Source organism: Parus major, chromosome 28, assembly GCF_001522545.3.
Source record: "Parus major isolate Abel chromosome 28, Parus_major1.1, whole genome shotgun sequence".
NCBI lineage: Eukaryota > Metazoa > Chordata > Aves > Passeriformes > Paridae > Parus > Parus major.
In genome coordinates, this window is record NC_031797.1 from 591483 (window position 1) to 605995 (window position 14513).

At 53.0% G+C, this 14513-nt stretch overlaps 1 protein-coding gene across 3 annotated transcripts; it reads left to right on the forward strand.

Annotated features, from left to right (window-relative positions):
• The first annotated feature begins 229 nt into the window (after positions 1-229).
• On the forward strand, positions 230-8766 carry PRAM1 (PML-RARA regulated adaptor molecule 1). Of its 3 annotated transcripts, none has more exons than XM_015651766.3 (10): positions 233-1234; positions 2899-3568; positions 5033-5105; positions 5476-5588; positions 5895-5949; positions 6235-6328; positions 6608-6770; positions 7398-7431; positions 7996-8030; positions 8482-8766. In XM_015651766.3, exons 1-10 carry the CDS (start codon positions 1232-1234, stop codon positions 8484-8486), a joined length of 1245 nt encoding a protein of 414 aa, XP_015507252.1. In that variant the 5' UTR covers positions 233-1231; the 3' UTR covers positions 8487-8766. The 3 variants fall into 3 exon arrangements, with proteins under 3 accessions (XP_033376058.1, XP_015507252.1, XP_033376057.1); XM_033520166.1 differs by having other exon boundaries at positions 233-1198; XM_033520167.1 differs by lacking the exon at positions 7398-7431 and having other exon boundaries at positions 230-1198; positions 6608-6768.
• Positions 8767-14513: the final 5747 nt, after the last annotated feature.

The window sequence follows — 14513 nt, forward strand, 5'->3', positions numbered from 1 at the left end:
CCCATCGCCAAACATGCCCCCCCATCTTCCCCTTCACCACGTCCCCTAACACAGCGTAACACATCCCCCTGTCCTCCCCAAAGATGGCCCTCAGTGCCTCCGCGCCACCCCCGTGCCCCAGCACGGCTCCCGGGCCTCCCTCTCCCCACAGATAGGGACATGCCCTCCCCGTTGCAGGGGCAGTGGGGCAGGTGGGAGGTGGCTGTCACTGCTGTCTTCCCCTCCTGTGCCCCAGAGTCAGCTCCCCTGAGCTGTGGGTCCAGTGTGGGACCTCGCAGCACACCCTCTCCATCCCATCTCCAGCTGGTGGGATCAAGTCCTCCAGTGCCCCCCTTGGGCACCCACCACCTCCCACAGAAGCCCCAGGACCGCCTCCCTTGGCCAACAGGTGCCAGCTTGTTGCCCATGGCCTGCCCTCCCCCATGTCCTCAAACTCTGTCTTATCCTTAACCCATCTGCAGGCAGGAGCCGCCTCGGGCACTGCTGGTGAGACACCTTCCCAAAGGGCTGCAGGGCCATGCCAGTCTTGGAGCAGGGACACCAGCACCAACCAGCAGACCAGAGCACCCCTTGACTCGACCTGTCAGACCATTCAGAGGCAGTAAACAGTGACATCGGGACAGTTAGATACTGTGATGGCCTGACACAGCACCCTGCTCTGCAGAGCTTCCCCTTGCTTCCCAGAGGAACTAGGCTCTTCAGTGGAGCTCATGTCCTGCAGTTTTGGATACTCCAGGAAGCCATAGCCCTCACCCAGTTTTCTGTGCTCCCACAGAGCTCAGTTGTGCACCCTCTGCACCCTCCCATCTGCAAGTCACCTGCAGCTTTGAGACCTGACCTGCAGAGGAATCCTGGGCCACCACTGGACAAGAACATTTCCCACCCTCCTGGTTCCACCCCCTGGCATCCTGCAGTCAGTTCCCAAAACTGGGGCTCTCCTTTGGACACAGCTCTTATGCCCAGCAGGACTTGGAGGGCTGCAAGCGTCAAACAGCAGCAAAGCCAAACTGGTGGTGTATTGAGAGCTGCTCCTCCTCCTCTTTCTCCTCCTCCTTGTGCGGTCTCACCATCAGGCAAAAGCAGCTTCCTGGTGTTGCACAGAGTTCCTCACCAGCCTTTAGGAAAGAGCTTCTGGTTTCAAGGGAGGGAGCCTCAGACAGACTTGTCCAGAACACTTCGGGTGGTCTTTAACAAGGAGGTGAGCACACAGGAAAGCATCCACTAATGGAAGATGGTGAGTAAGAACCAGACCTGGCTGTAGTGGACATGGGTACGGGACTCTGGGAGCCATATGTCCTGCTTGGAAGGGTTTTGGGGATGTCCTTGTGAGGGGTTGGATCTGGCCAACACCGTCACTCCTCCTGAAAGTCAAAATCTTCCTGTACATCTGAGCTGGACAGAGTTTCAAAGGTCTCTGACCAGTCTCAGAGGAAGGTTTGCTGGGTGAACTTGGGCTGAATATAAATGTCTATGAAAGGAGGAGGCCACACTCCCACCGAGACCAGAAGAGCCCCCACCAGCACAAAAATGGATTGGAAAACCTGGAACTAATCACAGTGATGGCAGTGCTGTATATCCAAGGACTCTGAGCAAGTCTCAGCTCATGGAACTAGCCCAAAACTGATCATTACAAACCACCAAATCTTACAGGTATTAAAAATCCCAATGGCATGTTTGGGAATCTGGAAAATGTTGTTTTTTTCACAAATTGGAGTGAAAGCCCCACTGCTGGTATACAGGAAGTGGCAAATTTATGCTGCTTCAGCACTGCTGTGCCAAGTGCTGCATTTGAGGGTTTACCAGGAAAATTGGGGTGTTTGCCTGGGGAGCTTGCACTTTTGTAAGTCTGTATATATACATTTGATAAGTTATGTCTAAAACCATTGTATCAGCTTCTCTCCCTTGTATCAGCCCTTCCCTTGTGAAAATAAAAATTATGCAATCATAAACCAAAACTGAAATCCCAGAAGGAGAAGAGCTCCAAAGTCAAAGCATACAGCTCCAGCGAAACAGCCAGCTCTGGTGCCAAGGGACGCTGTGGTCTGGGGACACAGCGGTGAGATGAGGATGAGAATGAGAGGTGTGGAAGAAAGATGGGGAGGGTAAGCTGATCCCTTCCTCTCACAAAGTCCACCTGAGAAACTTAGGAAAAATGTAGCCCCATCCTGTAGCTTTGTGCCATACCTACAAGCTGGCAATCTTCTTCTGAGAGCCATTCACAGCCTTCTCCTGGCAGCTTTTCTCTGGAGACTCTAGAAAAAGGTGAATTTTGGTCACTAAGGAAGCTAAAGGCAGCCTGTACTGGAGCAGATGTGTCCCAATTCATGTGTGCACAGTGTGAACCACACAGGAAACACACGTGTCAGAAAAGTAGGGCAGTCTGCTGCCTCTTGGCCTTCTGTTTTCTGCACTCAGGCTATGGTAGGATGAGTCTTAGCAGTGCCATCCCAGCTTTTCCTCCAGGGGGGGATCCAATGGCCCTGTGTGGTCTCCCCCACCAACTCATCATGGGAAACAGGACCAGGGTAAGGCAGGTTGCTCCCATCTGAGCCCTGGGAAATCTCTGGATCTCAGATTCTGCCCTCAGGAGCTTTGCTACTACCACCCAATCCCTCTGATCTGATGGTCCCTGGTAGTGGACAGAGGGTGGATCAGACCAAAAGACTCCATGAAAGGTCTCCTGGGTGCCCCTGTGGTGGGGTAACCTGGTCCCAGTTTGGTGCAGCCCCATGTTGTTTTCTCAGAAATGTTTCAGAACCTTTTTGAGCAAAGACCTGGTTTCATGGAGAAAATTTAGTGTGAGACCATGTTGAAGGAATACCACATTCTCCAGGGAGAATTTTGACTTATTTTCCTCCATGGTATTTTAACTGGAACTGTTTTTCTTAATGGGTACAGATGCATCTGGAGGGGAGAGATGCTGTGGTGAAGCACCTTCGAGCAAAGTTCCAACAGAACAGGAAAGAACCTCCTGAAGAGGGTGGCTGGCCAGAGAGTCGCCCTGCAGCCTCTCATGGACCAGAACCAAGACAGACCCCTGCCAAGGGTGATCCTCCTCAGGAGCCTCTGTGGAGCAGGAGGGTGGGCTTCTGCAAGGCCTCTCCATCTCACAGTATGGGTCAGAGTTTGGGACAGCCTTCATCTCATTCTGCCTGTGAGAGCCTGGCACAAACGGTGTGTCGGAAGCAGGGAATGGCTCAAGATGCCAACTTCCAGCCAGTGCCTGCAAAGCCAGGAGGAGATGTGTTGAACAAGAAGGTGGAAGCCAGCTCTGATCCTCCCCGCAGGAAGCCAGCCCAGCAGACATGGCCACCTGACAAAGACAAGGGGGCTCCAGCAGTTGTTGCCAAAGGCACAGCTGTTGCAGCCCCTCTGCTCCCTGTGGGAAGCCCCCAAAGGACAGAGTGGGTGCCTCAGAGGAAGCCTTTGCCACATGTCAGGGAACTGGGAGTGAAGCCAAGCAAGCCCCGACGCCCTCCTGATGTGGATTTGGCAAAGTTCAGAGCAGCTGCACATCCTGGGACATCCATCCATCCTGCCACAGAACCACCAAGGAGTGCTCAGCTGGGTATGGCCAGGCACATGAAAGTCCTGCAGGGAAGGGTGCTGCTCATTCAGGAAGAAAAATCAACCCAGTTAGGGCCTGCAGCTCTTGGGAGATGGAAATACTGGGAGGGCTGATGGAGAGGTGGAGGCTTGCATTACCAAAGGGGCTTTTATAGGCAATAGCATGAGGATGAGAATGAGAGACAAGGAGGGCAAAAAAAACAAAGTGCCCTGTCCCTGGCTAGGCACAAGTTTCCACCTCTGGAGTATCTGTAGGAAGTAAGGTTGCAGTAAGTAACATGAGAGATATTGCCAAACTGGAGTGAGTCCAAGATGGTTGGGGACTGGAGCACATGGAGAAAGAAATGCTGAGACCCAGGCTTGTTCAGCTGGGAGAAAAGGGAGGAAGGGGAGCTCTCACTGCCCACAGCTACCCAACAGGGAGAAAATGGGGCCAGACTCTTCCCTGAGGTGCCATGGGGCAGGCCTGGGGGTGATGGGCAAGAGCAGGTGGGGAGGTGCCAGTCAGACATTGCCCTGCCACAGTCTACAGTGGCCTTCCAGATCTAGGCTGCTGTGGTGGTTTCTCACAGCTGCTGTTCTGCTAATCCACACTTCAGGTGATGAAAGCTGTTTCAAATACCATTTCTTGCTCAGTTTCTCTAACTATGGGAGTAGACTTCCTCTTCTTAAGAGAACTGAAAAATCGAGCTGGTCTGTGTTATAATTAAAAGCTGTTATCAGGGCTGGCCACACTGTTGTGCTGGGAGATTCTCCCATGACTGGCTACAAGTATATATTTGTCTCATGGGTCCTGAGGCAAGCTGCACCATCTACAGTTACACCTTGTCTTGATTTGATAATTTTTGTTAATTTTTAGGGCAATCTTACTATTTTTAGGACCAAGTATCTGATTGTGTATTATTTGGTACCATAAACCAGCAGAGATTTGATGTTGTGCCCATTGTTGGTTGGTCTGGTTGACCAGGCTGGATACAAGGCTTGTGATATAAATAATTTCTTGTTAGCAGGGGGGTGGTCATGCTGGCAATCCTAAAGGGGGCAGCAATATGATGCTCCTGAGTGCATGGAGATATCCAAGACTTGCCCTGACTCTGGTACATATCTGAAATTTAGGGGTTTTCCACCTGTTCATGATACCTCTTTTGTCCTCTTCCCCTCTCCTTCCATCATTTGTCCAGGAAGAAAGTAATATTAGAAATATACAAATGGAAAAATGCATATTCAAGGTCCTCAGTGAGGAACCTGATGATCTGTGCACCAGTGTGCTGGAAGAAAATCCCTAGATGGGCTATGGAGTAAAAGCTCCTTGTTCTATAAAGATGTGTGTTAAGTTTTATCTCCCCACCTTCCCCTGCACTAAATCCAGCCCAGAGTGGCTCTGACCTCAGGGTGGCTGACAGAGCTGAGGAGAAAATATGAAATAATCCCTCTCTGCTCCCTCCTGTTCTGCTGTTTTTCACAGGTCATCTGCAATCAGGCTATGCTGCATCAGTGCCCACAAGGTTCCCACCGCAGGATGCTCCGAGTGGCATAGGGTAAGGACTGAGGCTGCACTTCCAAGCTGTGCCAAGCCACTGGGAAGAGCACAAGACACGACAGAAAGAGGATATTTGGGTTTTCCTGCCTGCTGTTGGAGCCCAGGGTGTGCAAGCAGTGTGAAGTTGGGCCATCCCCTGGGGCTACGTTATCTCACATTGCACCCTGCTGCCTGTCCCCATCCAGCTGTGTGAGGAGCTGCTAGCACAGGGCACGGAGCTGCTGTCCAGCTCTGCCCCAGAGCCAGGGATGGTCCATGGCCAGCCCACCTGCTTGTTCCCCACCTCCTCCTGGCAGCCCTGATTCTGCCCTCAGCCCTCAGCACCGTCATTGCAGCAGCACTTCCTAACCTTGTTCTGCCTCTCACAGGGATGAAGATGAGATATACGATGATGTTGAACCTGTTGGGCTTGCCAGGAGAAGCCCAGGCCTCCTTCTGCCTTCTGTGTCCCCACTGCCAGTATATCCTTGCCCCAGAGGAGGTGAGTACAGGAGGGGCTTGGATGCTGTTTGGGGTAAGACCTGCAGCTCAGAGAGCTGTGAGGCCCCAGTGAGCCATGGGCAGTGGCATGGCCTGTGCTAAGCCTTGCTGCTCCCCCACACAGGAGGGCAGTGGGTTCCCCTTGCAAATGGGCACAGGATACCCTGATCCCTGAGACTTGGGGCCAAACTCAGGATTTGGTCCCAGGAGGAGAAAGCTTTTGCTGCTCTTTGTATCCTATTTTGGCAGGTGTTTACACCTCACAGCAGCCTCATGGCAGCACCTCTCCTGGGGTTTGGTTTTACAGGTGGAAATGCTGGCCAAGCCTCTAACTGGGTTACCTTGCTGGCAGCTACACAGAGGTAATGTTTTTTTTTAACTCTTTCTAAGGGTCCTAAAATGGCCAGGGCTCCTTGCTACTCTAAGCTGTTGCTTTAGTGGTCTCTACTGGGCTTGGAATAGGAATGTCTGTGGTGAAGAGCACAAGCTGGAGGCTGTACACCTGGCCCTGAGAGCACCCATAGCCCCAGAGCTGGTGCAGAGAAATGCAATGGGGAGCAGCCAGCAGGGAGAAGGGGAGTAGGAGGAGAAGGAGGGAGTAGATCATGGGGTCATCTGAATCTTCCCCTGGCTTTCAATGACTGTAGAGAACCCCAGGTCTCTCAGAAGATGAAGACCATGACACTCAAGACATGCAAGAAGGAAGAGAAGATGGACAGGGAGTTTCAGAAGAAATTTAAGGTGAGCAGCAGCAAGTGATCACTTTTCCCTCTGAGCTCTTTTTCCCTTCCTGGGAAGGGTGCAGTGCAATGGTAGAAAGGAGCTGTGCTCCACAGGGGCCAGTGATACCCAGATCACACCCTGCCTTGTTCCCCCAGGTCACACCTGCCCCATTTCCCCAGATCAGACCAGTCCCACAGACCATTTGGCCAGAGAGGAATCTGCTTTTTTTCAAGGAGGGAGAACAGTCAGCGATCTGCCTGACTTGACTCCCCATGGGCGCTGCTGTTTGTGTTTCAGTTCGAAGGCACCATCAGTGTCCTGACCCAGATGATGGTTGACCCTGCAGCAACAGAGAAGAGGGGTGGTCCAAAGAACCTGCCACTGAGACGGGGAGAAATCCTTGATGTCATTCAGTTTACAAATCAGAAGCAAATCCTCTGCCGGAACAGCCAGAGGAGGTGTAAGTCTGGAGGGGGATGGGGTTTGCCCACAGCAGGGAGCACAGCAGTTTTGAGAAGAAGCTTCTTCATAAAAACACCCCCTGCCAGACCTCCTGCCAGATCTCCTCCACCTGTTAGACAGATGTGACAGCTACCCTGCTACCCTGAGAAGGTTCCCACTTTCCTCTGCACAAATGTCATGCTCTTGCTTCCACTCTGCAGCAGCATTTCTGCTGTGAGCTGAGCTTGTCCTTTCCCTCTGCTAAAGGCTTTTTCAGTCCTTGAAGCCTCCTGACTGCCAGCCTGGCACACCAGGCTTTGCCATGGGCTCCAACGCCACAAGCTGTGTCTGCACTGAGAGTTGCTTGGGAGGAATGGGCTGCAGATCCCTCAAGCAGAGAGGAAGAGATCAGGCTCTTCCCTGTCAGCTGCCACTCAGCCTGGAAGGCTCCATCCTGACACTGCCCAGAGCAAGTTCCTCTGAAGGGTCCAGCTTGGCTGCCCAGAGCTGGATTTCTCCTTGTCCCAGCTCTTTCTGGGAACATGAGGTGTTACTAAACCCTGAGCAGGGGCAGGTGCTGGGGTGATTCCCGCTCATGCCCTGATTCCCAGCACAACCTGACATGTTTTTCTTCACTCTGTTGCAGATGGCTACGTGCCCCGGGCTGTGATGCTGCCTCTGTGAGTACCCTTTTGAGCCCATCCATCTCCACTCCATGAGTTGCAACAACTTCCCCATGAGTGGCCAGTGCCAAACTAGTCCTGGCTGATGACTCAAAACTACCCAGCTCATGCTATGACCATGAGCCTAACACCAGCTGGTTCCCCTGTGTGAGGAGAGGTTCTGTCACTGGGGCACTTGAAGCACTCCCCAGGGTGTGGTCCCTCATGTGGGATCTGCCCAGACACTGCTCAGAGGCTGCTGCTGGCACAGGATGCAGCGGTGTCACAGGGTGCAGCCCCTTTGCATGGTTGGGTCTGCAGCTCCTGGCAGTCTGGGACAAGGCCACCATCCTGAGAGGGGCCAGAGTCATCTTAACCCCACTCCAGATGGTCCCAGCCATGCAGGGAGAGCACAGCACTGGGAGGTGGAAATGGGGCTGCAGGTGGACACCAGAGTCCACAGACAGGTCAGCAGGAGATGAGACAGATATGGCAGCAGGAGCTGGCCCTTACCCTGGGGGTTGGAAGGCAGTGGGACATGGGAGATCACACTGCCTACAGCACCCATCTTTGTCCTTGCAGGGACACTGACATCTATGATGACGTTGAGATTTATGGTAGGTGCACAGAACTGCTGCCATACCCTTTCACTGGCCACAGGGACCATCACACCAGCACCAAGATTCCCCTCCTCCTGACCCTTTGCTGTTTTGCTGCCTTGCCTCTTCCTTCCCTTTGAGTGATTCCTCTTCCTCTCCCTGAGGTATCCTTTACTTACTCACAGTTCCTTAAAAGTCTTCAAGTTCCTCTGTTCCAAATTGTTTGGACTTCTCTGTACCTGTTTTCAGCTTTCTCCCTCCACTTGCTGCCAGCCCCAGGGCCCCCTCAATGTCCTTTGAGGTGTCCCTGATCCCCCAGACAACTCAGACTTCTCTTTTCCCAACAGTTGCTCTTTTCTGACATACAAACTCCATCCCTGGCTGGCAGTTGGCTCTTAAGACGGAGCTGAATAGCGACAACTGTGTTTCAGCTCTACTCACAAGCACACACTTTCTCTAATTCTGGCAGGCTGAGCCAACCATGCTAAGGCCAAAGGCACAAGACAGCACCAGAGAGCCCCAAGGGCTGAAACATGAACAGCACCAGACACCAGGCTCCTTTTGTGAAGGTGCTCTGCCTCCTCTGAGACAGACTGCAAAGCCACCGTGTCCCTGCCAGAGCAGTGCTATGGCTGCTCAGCACATGGAGCTGCACAGATCCTGTCCCACGGGGCAGATGGCCCCAGATCCTCAAGTCACACCATCACTGTAGCTCTGTTTTGTCCATGTAAAATATAGCAGTGGTTCAAGAGGGTTTCATGGACTTTTTTTTCTTTTTTGGGTAGGGAGAGAGGGGTAAAATCAGGCCCATTAAGGTTTCCGTATTTTCCATTCCCAGAGCATCTTCAGCCTGGGACCACCTGTCTTTTCATTCTGCACCACACTCTGGCTCCAGTGACACTCCTGGCCTGAGCCAGAGGCAATCTGGACAGAGAAATATGCTCAAATATAATGAATTATGGACCAGGTGCTCCATCAGCATCTCATGGCCTTGGGGCAGCTTCCCTGGAGAGCTGGCAGGAGGTTGGATCTGTTCAGGCAGATATTTGTGTGGGAACATTCAGTATCATCTGTTGGTGCCTTGGGCTGTGTCTGCAGATGCTATGGAAAATTCTCTCATTCACTGGGAAAGTTTCCCTTTGCAGACCCTGCCTTCATGAAGCCCCCACAGAGGGGGCAGGATCAGGTGGTGGGGAGCACAAATCTAATGCAGGACCCAGATCTGGTGGCAGGACCCAAATCCTTTTGGATCAGAAACACGGAGAAGTTCTGAGGCTGAGTCCCTGCTCTCATTCTGCACACTGGCCCCCATCCCAGGGGCTGGAGGGTTAAACTGGGAGGGTTCAGCACCTCACCGGCAGGATGCCAAGCCCAGATTAACCAGTTGAAGACGTCACTTTCCATTATGGGAAAGGCTCCCAAATATCCCTGAAGCTTTTGGTTCTGGGGATTAGCCACCAGCACACTCAGCTCCTGGCACAGAGCAGGGGTCCATCGGTGCCGTGGGGCCCATGGCCATGAGTGGGGCTGGGAGCTGCTCCCAGGGGCATCATCTGGGCGGCTGAGGACGACCATGTGGGAGTGGGTCAGAAGAGCTGTGCTGCACTCACTGTCCACGGCCCTTCTGCGCCTCTGGAAGTGGGTACGGGCTTTCTGGTACAAAAATGGCCTCTTGACTCTCTCGATGCTGTCGGTTGTCACTGGATGCCTCCTGGGGTTCCTGCTGCGGGCACTCGAGCTGACAGACCTGGTAAGCCTGGCTGGGATGGTGATGGGAGTGAGAGGGATGGAGTGGGGCAGGGAGCAAGCCCTGGTGCCACTAAGGGTCCCAGATGGGCACAGCCCCAAAAGCAAAGGCTCCTGCCCAAGAAAACCACCTTAAGGCAGGTTTCTGTCCTGGCTTTTATTATTTTATTTTCTTCTTCTTTTTTTTTGACCAAGAAGGTGTCAACAAATGCCCAAGCTGTAGGACAAATCCTGCCTCCCTCCAATGGGAGTAGGGAGCTATGGGTTGGACCTCATGGGGCTGCAGGAGCCTCAAGGTGGGATGAGGATGGGAAAGGGGGCAATGTTTACTCAGGGGCTAGATGCTCAGTAAACAGGCTCCTCCAACACCACTAGCAGCATTGGGATCTGAGGGATGGGGTCCAGAAGATGGGTTTGAGGGATGGGGTCCTCCTCAGCTGTGTGCAATCAAAGCACATTTTCATGCTCTGGAGAGGACCCAGCAAATAAATAGAAGGCTGATGGGGAGCCTGGAGTAGAAGAGTCACCTTCCTTTGAGAAGCCTTGGAGACAAATGCATTGGAGAAAACACATGAGAAAGGCACATTAGCTCAGCACTTTGCAGGAGCATTGCATTGTGAAATGACACCAAGTTGAGATCCTCTGACTTCAGGCAGCTGGGGCACAGTTCAGCCCTGATCCTCAGCCAGGCTGCTGAGCCCAGGAATGGGAATGCTGCTCCAGGAGAGCTCAGCTGATGCTGGAACATCCCTGTGTTGCCCACTGGGATTTAGCAAAGTCTTGTCATTTCAATTAGGCCCTTCAGCATCAGCGCAGCAGGGATGATCTCGTTACTTAATTGAAGCTGGGTGTAATCTCCCAGCATCCCAGTGCACACACCCGTGAGAGCCCAGCAGCCACCCACGCTGGGCATGAGGCTCGCAGAGTCCTGGGGCTCCAGCCCCTCCTCTTGCCATGCATAAAGTTTATCCATCCTCTGCTTCAGCCCCATCCTGCCCTATTGCCACAGCTCTGCTATGGGCCTGGTAGCCACTAGAGACTGTCCCCACTACAGACTTTTGTCACAAAATCTGGAGGACAGCTGGAGAGGTGGCCAATCCCTGCTTTCCTCCCATTTCCTGAATGGGGAAGTGTAACAAAGCTGAGAGACCCACTGGCAAAGAGATTCTGTTTGGATCTGGCATTACCCTTGCACCCAGCTGGGCCCATTGCAGCTCCACTCTGCCTGAGCTTCCTGGGACATCAGCCACATCCAAGCCACACACTGGGACATTACAGGGACAGCACAGGGGAGCAACTGAATAGCTGCCTTGGCACCCCTCAAAGCCCCAGCATGTGGTGGTGGCTACTCTGGAGTAACCAAAAGTACCTTCTTGTCTTAGGGTCAACTCAGATCACTCCCTGACACCTCTACAGCGGCACAGTGAAATAAGGGGATCAGGGATGGATGGATGGATGATGGATGGATGGTGGATGGATGGTGGATGATGGATGATGGATGGATGGACAGATGGATGGACGGATGGATGGACGGATGGATGGATGGATGATGGATGGATGATGGGTGGATGATGGATGGATGGACAGATGGATGGATGGATGGATGGATGATGGATGGATGGATGGATGGATGGACGGATGGACGGATGGACGGATACTGGCCAAGCTGCTGGTCCCACAGACCCCTCACTCTCCCCTTGGTCATGGCTGTGGAATTCAGACTTTGGGGGGATGTCTCTGCAGCCTTTCTTCATGTCCATGTGAGGGGTGTAGGGGGTGGAGAGATGCCATGGCACCAAGATTGTCCCATGGATGGGCCAGACACCTGGGCTCTCCCTGAGCTTGTCTTTTCCACCTGCAGCCATGAGATATTCCCACTTTTTGTTGCTGCCAACAGCTTTGGGGAACTTTTACCCCAAAGTAGATGCAGCCAAGCCTCTGCTCCCTGATAATGAATGCAATGACTTTCGAGAGGAGCCAATGGTAGAGCCATGTGGACTCTTTCCTAGAAGCCTACAGAACCAGGGATATTTTTGGGAGGGGACCAGTCCCACATGCCTCTCCCTTGTTTACAGCCAGGTTTGCCATGTGCCCAGTATTCCCCATCCCTGAGCCAACTCCCAGTAAGGGACAGCAGAGAAATGGCATCATTGAGTGCCTCAAGAAGCGACTGCCAGTTCAGAACAACGCTCAGAGCTGGATCTGATTGGGATAAAGGCAGATGGATCAAGTTTGAGCCCTTCACCCATAATCATTTACCTGACACATGCTCTGCTCTACGTGCAGGAGAAGCAGTATTTTTCCTTTCCTGGAGAGCTCCTCATGAGGATGCTGAAGATGCTGATCCTGCCCTTGATCACCTCCAGGTAATGTATCACCTTCTGCTCTAAAGCACCATCTTTCCATCACATTGAAAAGATCACCCTGTGACCCCTGCATTGAGGAGATAACCCCAAAACTGCATGGGATGAGAATAACCCTGGCTCCAAGCAGCTGGCAGTCAAGCAGCATGCCCTGGCTTGGTGTTCATCAAACCCCATGATTTCCCAGCGATAGTCTGGGACAAATCCTCATCTGAATTTGGCAGGTACTTGCACCCAGGTCAGACACCTGCACTGGATGAGGTGTTTCCCTTCTTTTGGGCAGCTGGTGATGCCAAGACCATCTGTGGGCACTTGTGATGAGCTGTTTAACATCAAAGCAGATTCCCTTAGAGGGATTTGAGAAAGGTCAGGTAAAAAACATCAGCATTCCCCAGTGCTGTGTCTGTGTTTGCAAATCCCAATTATTTTGGCTCATAGAGACCTAGAAATAAGGAACAGAGCCAGCAGTCCCACTGAGGTCTAAGCAAGGTCTTGAAAACCTTATATGGATTAACATATTGCAAACAGTATGTTGTATGTGCTCATTAGACACACAAATGATCAAGTCCTTCTTCCCTCGAGGATGTGTCATTTCTCTATTGTTTGTCAGTTTGCTTCTTGTCCCATTTGCCTCTGGCTCATTTCTGATAGCAGTGTAGTCTCTATCCTGGCCACACTTGATGTGTTCAGTACCAGTCCTTGTAGAGAAGTCTGTATCTCACATCCCTCCCTGAGGTGTTTGAGGGTTTCCCTTTGGTCTCAGCCTTCCCTGCAGCTCAGTTGCTAAGTGGTGTCCTCTGATCACTCTCCTGTCTGTGGGTGCAGGGTCTGCAGAGGCCTCCTGGGAGTTTTCTTTCGTGTTGGATTGAACCAGAGATTTTTCTATAATTACTGAATGATAGTGAAGTGGTGTCTTCCCTCTACACATCATCCCAGAGGGGACTGGGTGTACTCTGAGGATGGAGGTCTGGAGATCCCCAAGCCCCAAGCTGGAAAGCACGCTTAGGTCAGTGTTGTTTTTGTGGACTCTCTTGAGTTTCCAAGGCCCTTCTCCTCCTGGATGTGCTGCTGCTAATTGGGATCTGTGGGCTGACCACCACCTCAGCCACCCTGTGTATCCCCAAGCTTGGCACTGACCCTTGCAGCCCTTCTACTATGTCCTGCCTCAGGGCTTGGCAGGGTTCTGCAAGGACTTAGTGTGCGTTTGTATGCATGTGGGGCACACTGCCACCCCCAAACAGTCACATTTCATAGAATCCTGGAATATCTTGAGTTGGAGGAGACCCACAAGGATCACTGAGTCCCAGTCCTGGCCCTGCCCAGACCCCCCAACAAGCCCACCCTGAGCATCCCTGAGAGCGCTGTCCAAACGCTCCTGGAGCTCTGGCAGCCTTGGGGCCGGGCCCATTCCCTGGGCCCATTCCCTGGGGAGCCTGGGCAGTGCCAGCAGCCTCGGGGGGAAGAACCTTGCCCTGAGATCCATCCCAAGCCCTGGCACAGCTCCAGCCCTTCCTGGGCTCCTGGCCCTGTCCCAGAGCAGAGCTCAGCCCCTGCCCCTCCGCCTCCCCTCGGGAGGAGCTGCAGCCCCCGAGGAGCCTCCCCTCAGTCTCCTCTGCTCCAGCTGAACGAGCCAAGTGCCCTCAGCTGCTCCTCAGAGCCTTCCCCAGCTCCGTGTCCCTCCTCTGGGCACTCTCCAACAGCTTTGGATCCTCCTGATCTTGTGGTGCCCCAAGTGCCCCCAGCACTGGAGGTGAGGCTGCCCCAGTGCAGAGCAGAGCGGGACAATCCCTCCCTGGGCCTGGTGGCCCTTTGGGCTGCCAGGACTCACTGGTGACTCAGATCCAACTTGCCACCAACCAGGACCCCCAGGTCCCTTGCCAGGGCGCTGCTCTCCAGCCTCTCATTCCCAGTCTGTCCCTGCATCCAGGGCTGCCCCATCCCAGGGCAGGATCTGACACTTGCCCTTGTTAAGCCTCACATGGTTGGGGATTGCCCAATCCTCGCATTTGTCAGGGTCTGTCTGTGGGCCCTCTCTGTCCTTGAGAATGTCAGCAGTTCCTCCTAAGTGAGTGTTCTCAGCAAACCTGGTCCTGCACCCAACTTGTCCCCACCATCTGCACTGCTCTCCCTGCTGGGCAGCCTGTAATGCCCTCTCTATTTTTAGCCCAGTTTTGCTGAGAAGTAGCTTATGGGTTACTTCTTAGGAAGGCTTATGTATGCATGAAATCTGAACCTGCAGATCTCTCCTGGGGGCATGGGGTCCATCCCCACCAGGATTTTATGAACCTTGCTGATACCTTCCTTTGCTCCTCACAGTGACACGCAGCAGTGGCACGAGGTGATGGAGATAGAAGAGAACAGTACCTCACAAAAAAGGAGAAGCATCACTTAT

What these genes read in the sequence shown, in the direction of transcription:
- PRAM1 (XM_033520166.1), top strand. Translation starts at nt 956, where the DNA reads ATGCCCAGCAGGACTTGGAGGGCTGCAAGCGTCAAACAGCAGCAAAGC. An exon ending in ATATCCTTGCCCCAGAGGAG is followed by an intron (nt 5,589 to 5,894) that starts GTGAGTACAGGA and finishes TTGGTTTTACAG; the next exon opens with GTGGAAATGCTGGCCAAGCC. An exon ending in AGTTTCAGAAGAAATTTAAG is followed by an intron (nt 6,329 to 6,607) that starts GTGAGCAGCAGC and finishes TTTGTGTTTCAG; the next exon opens with TTCGAAGGCACCATCAGTGT.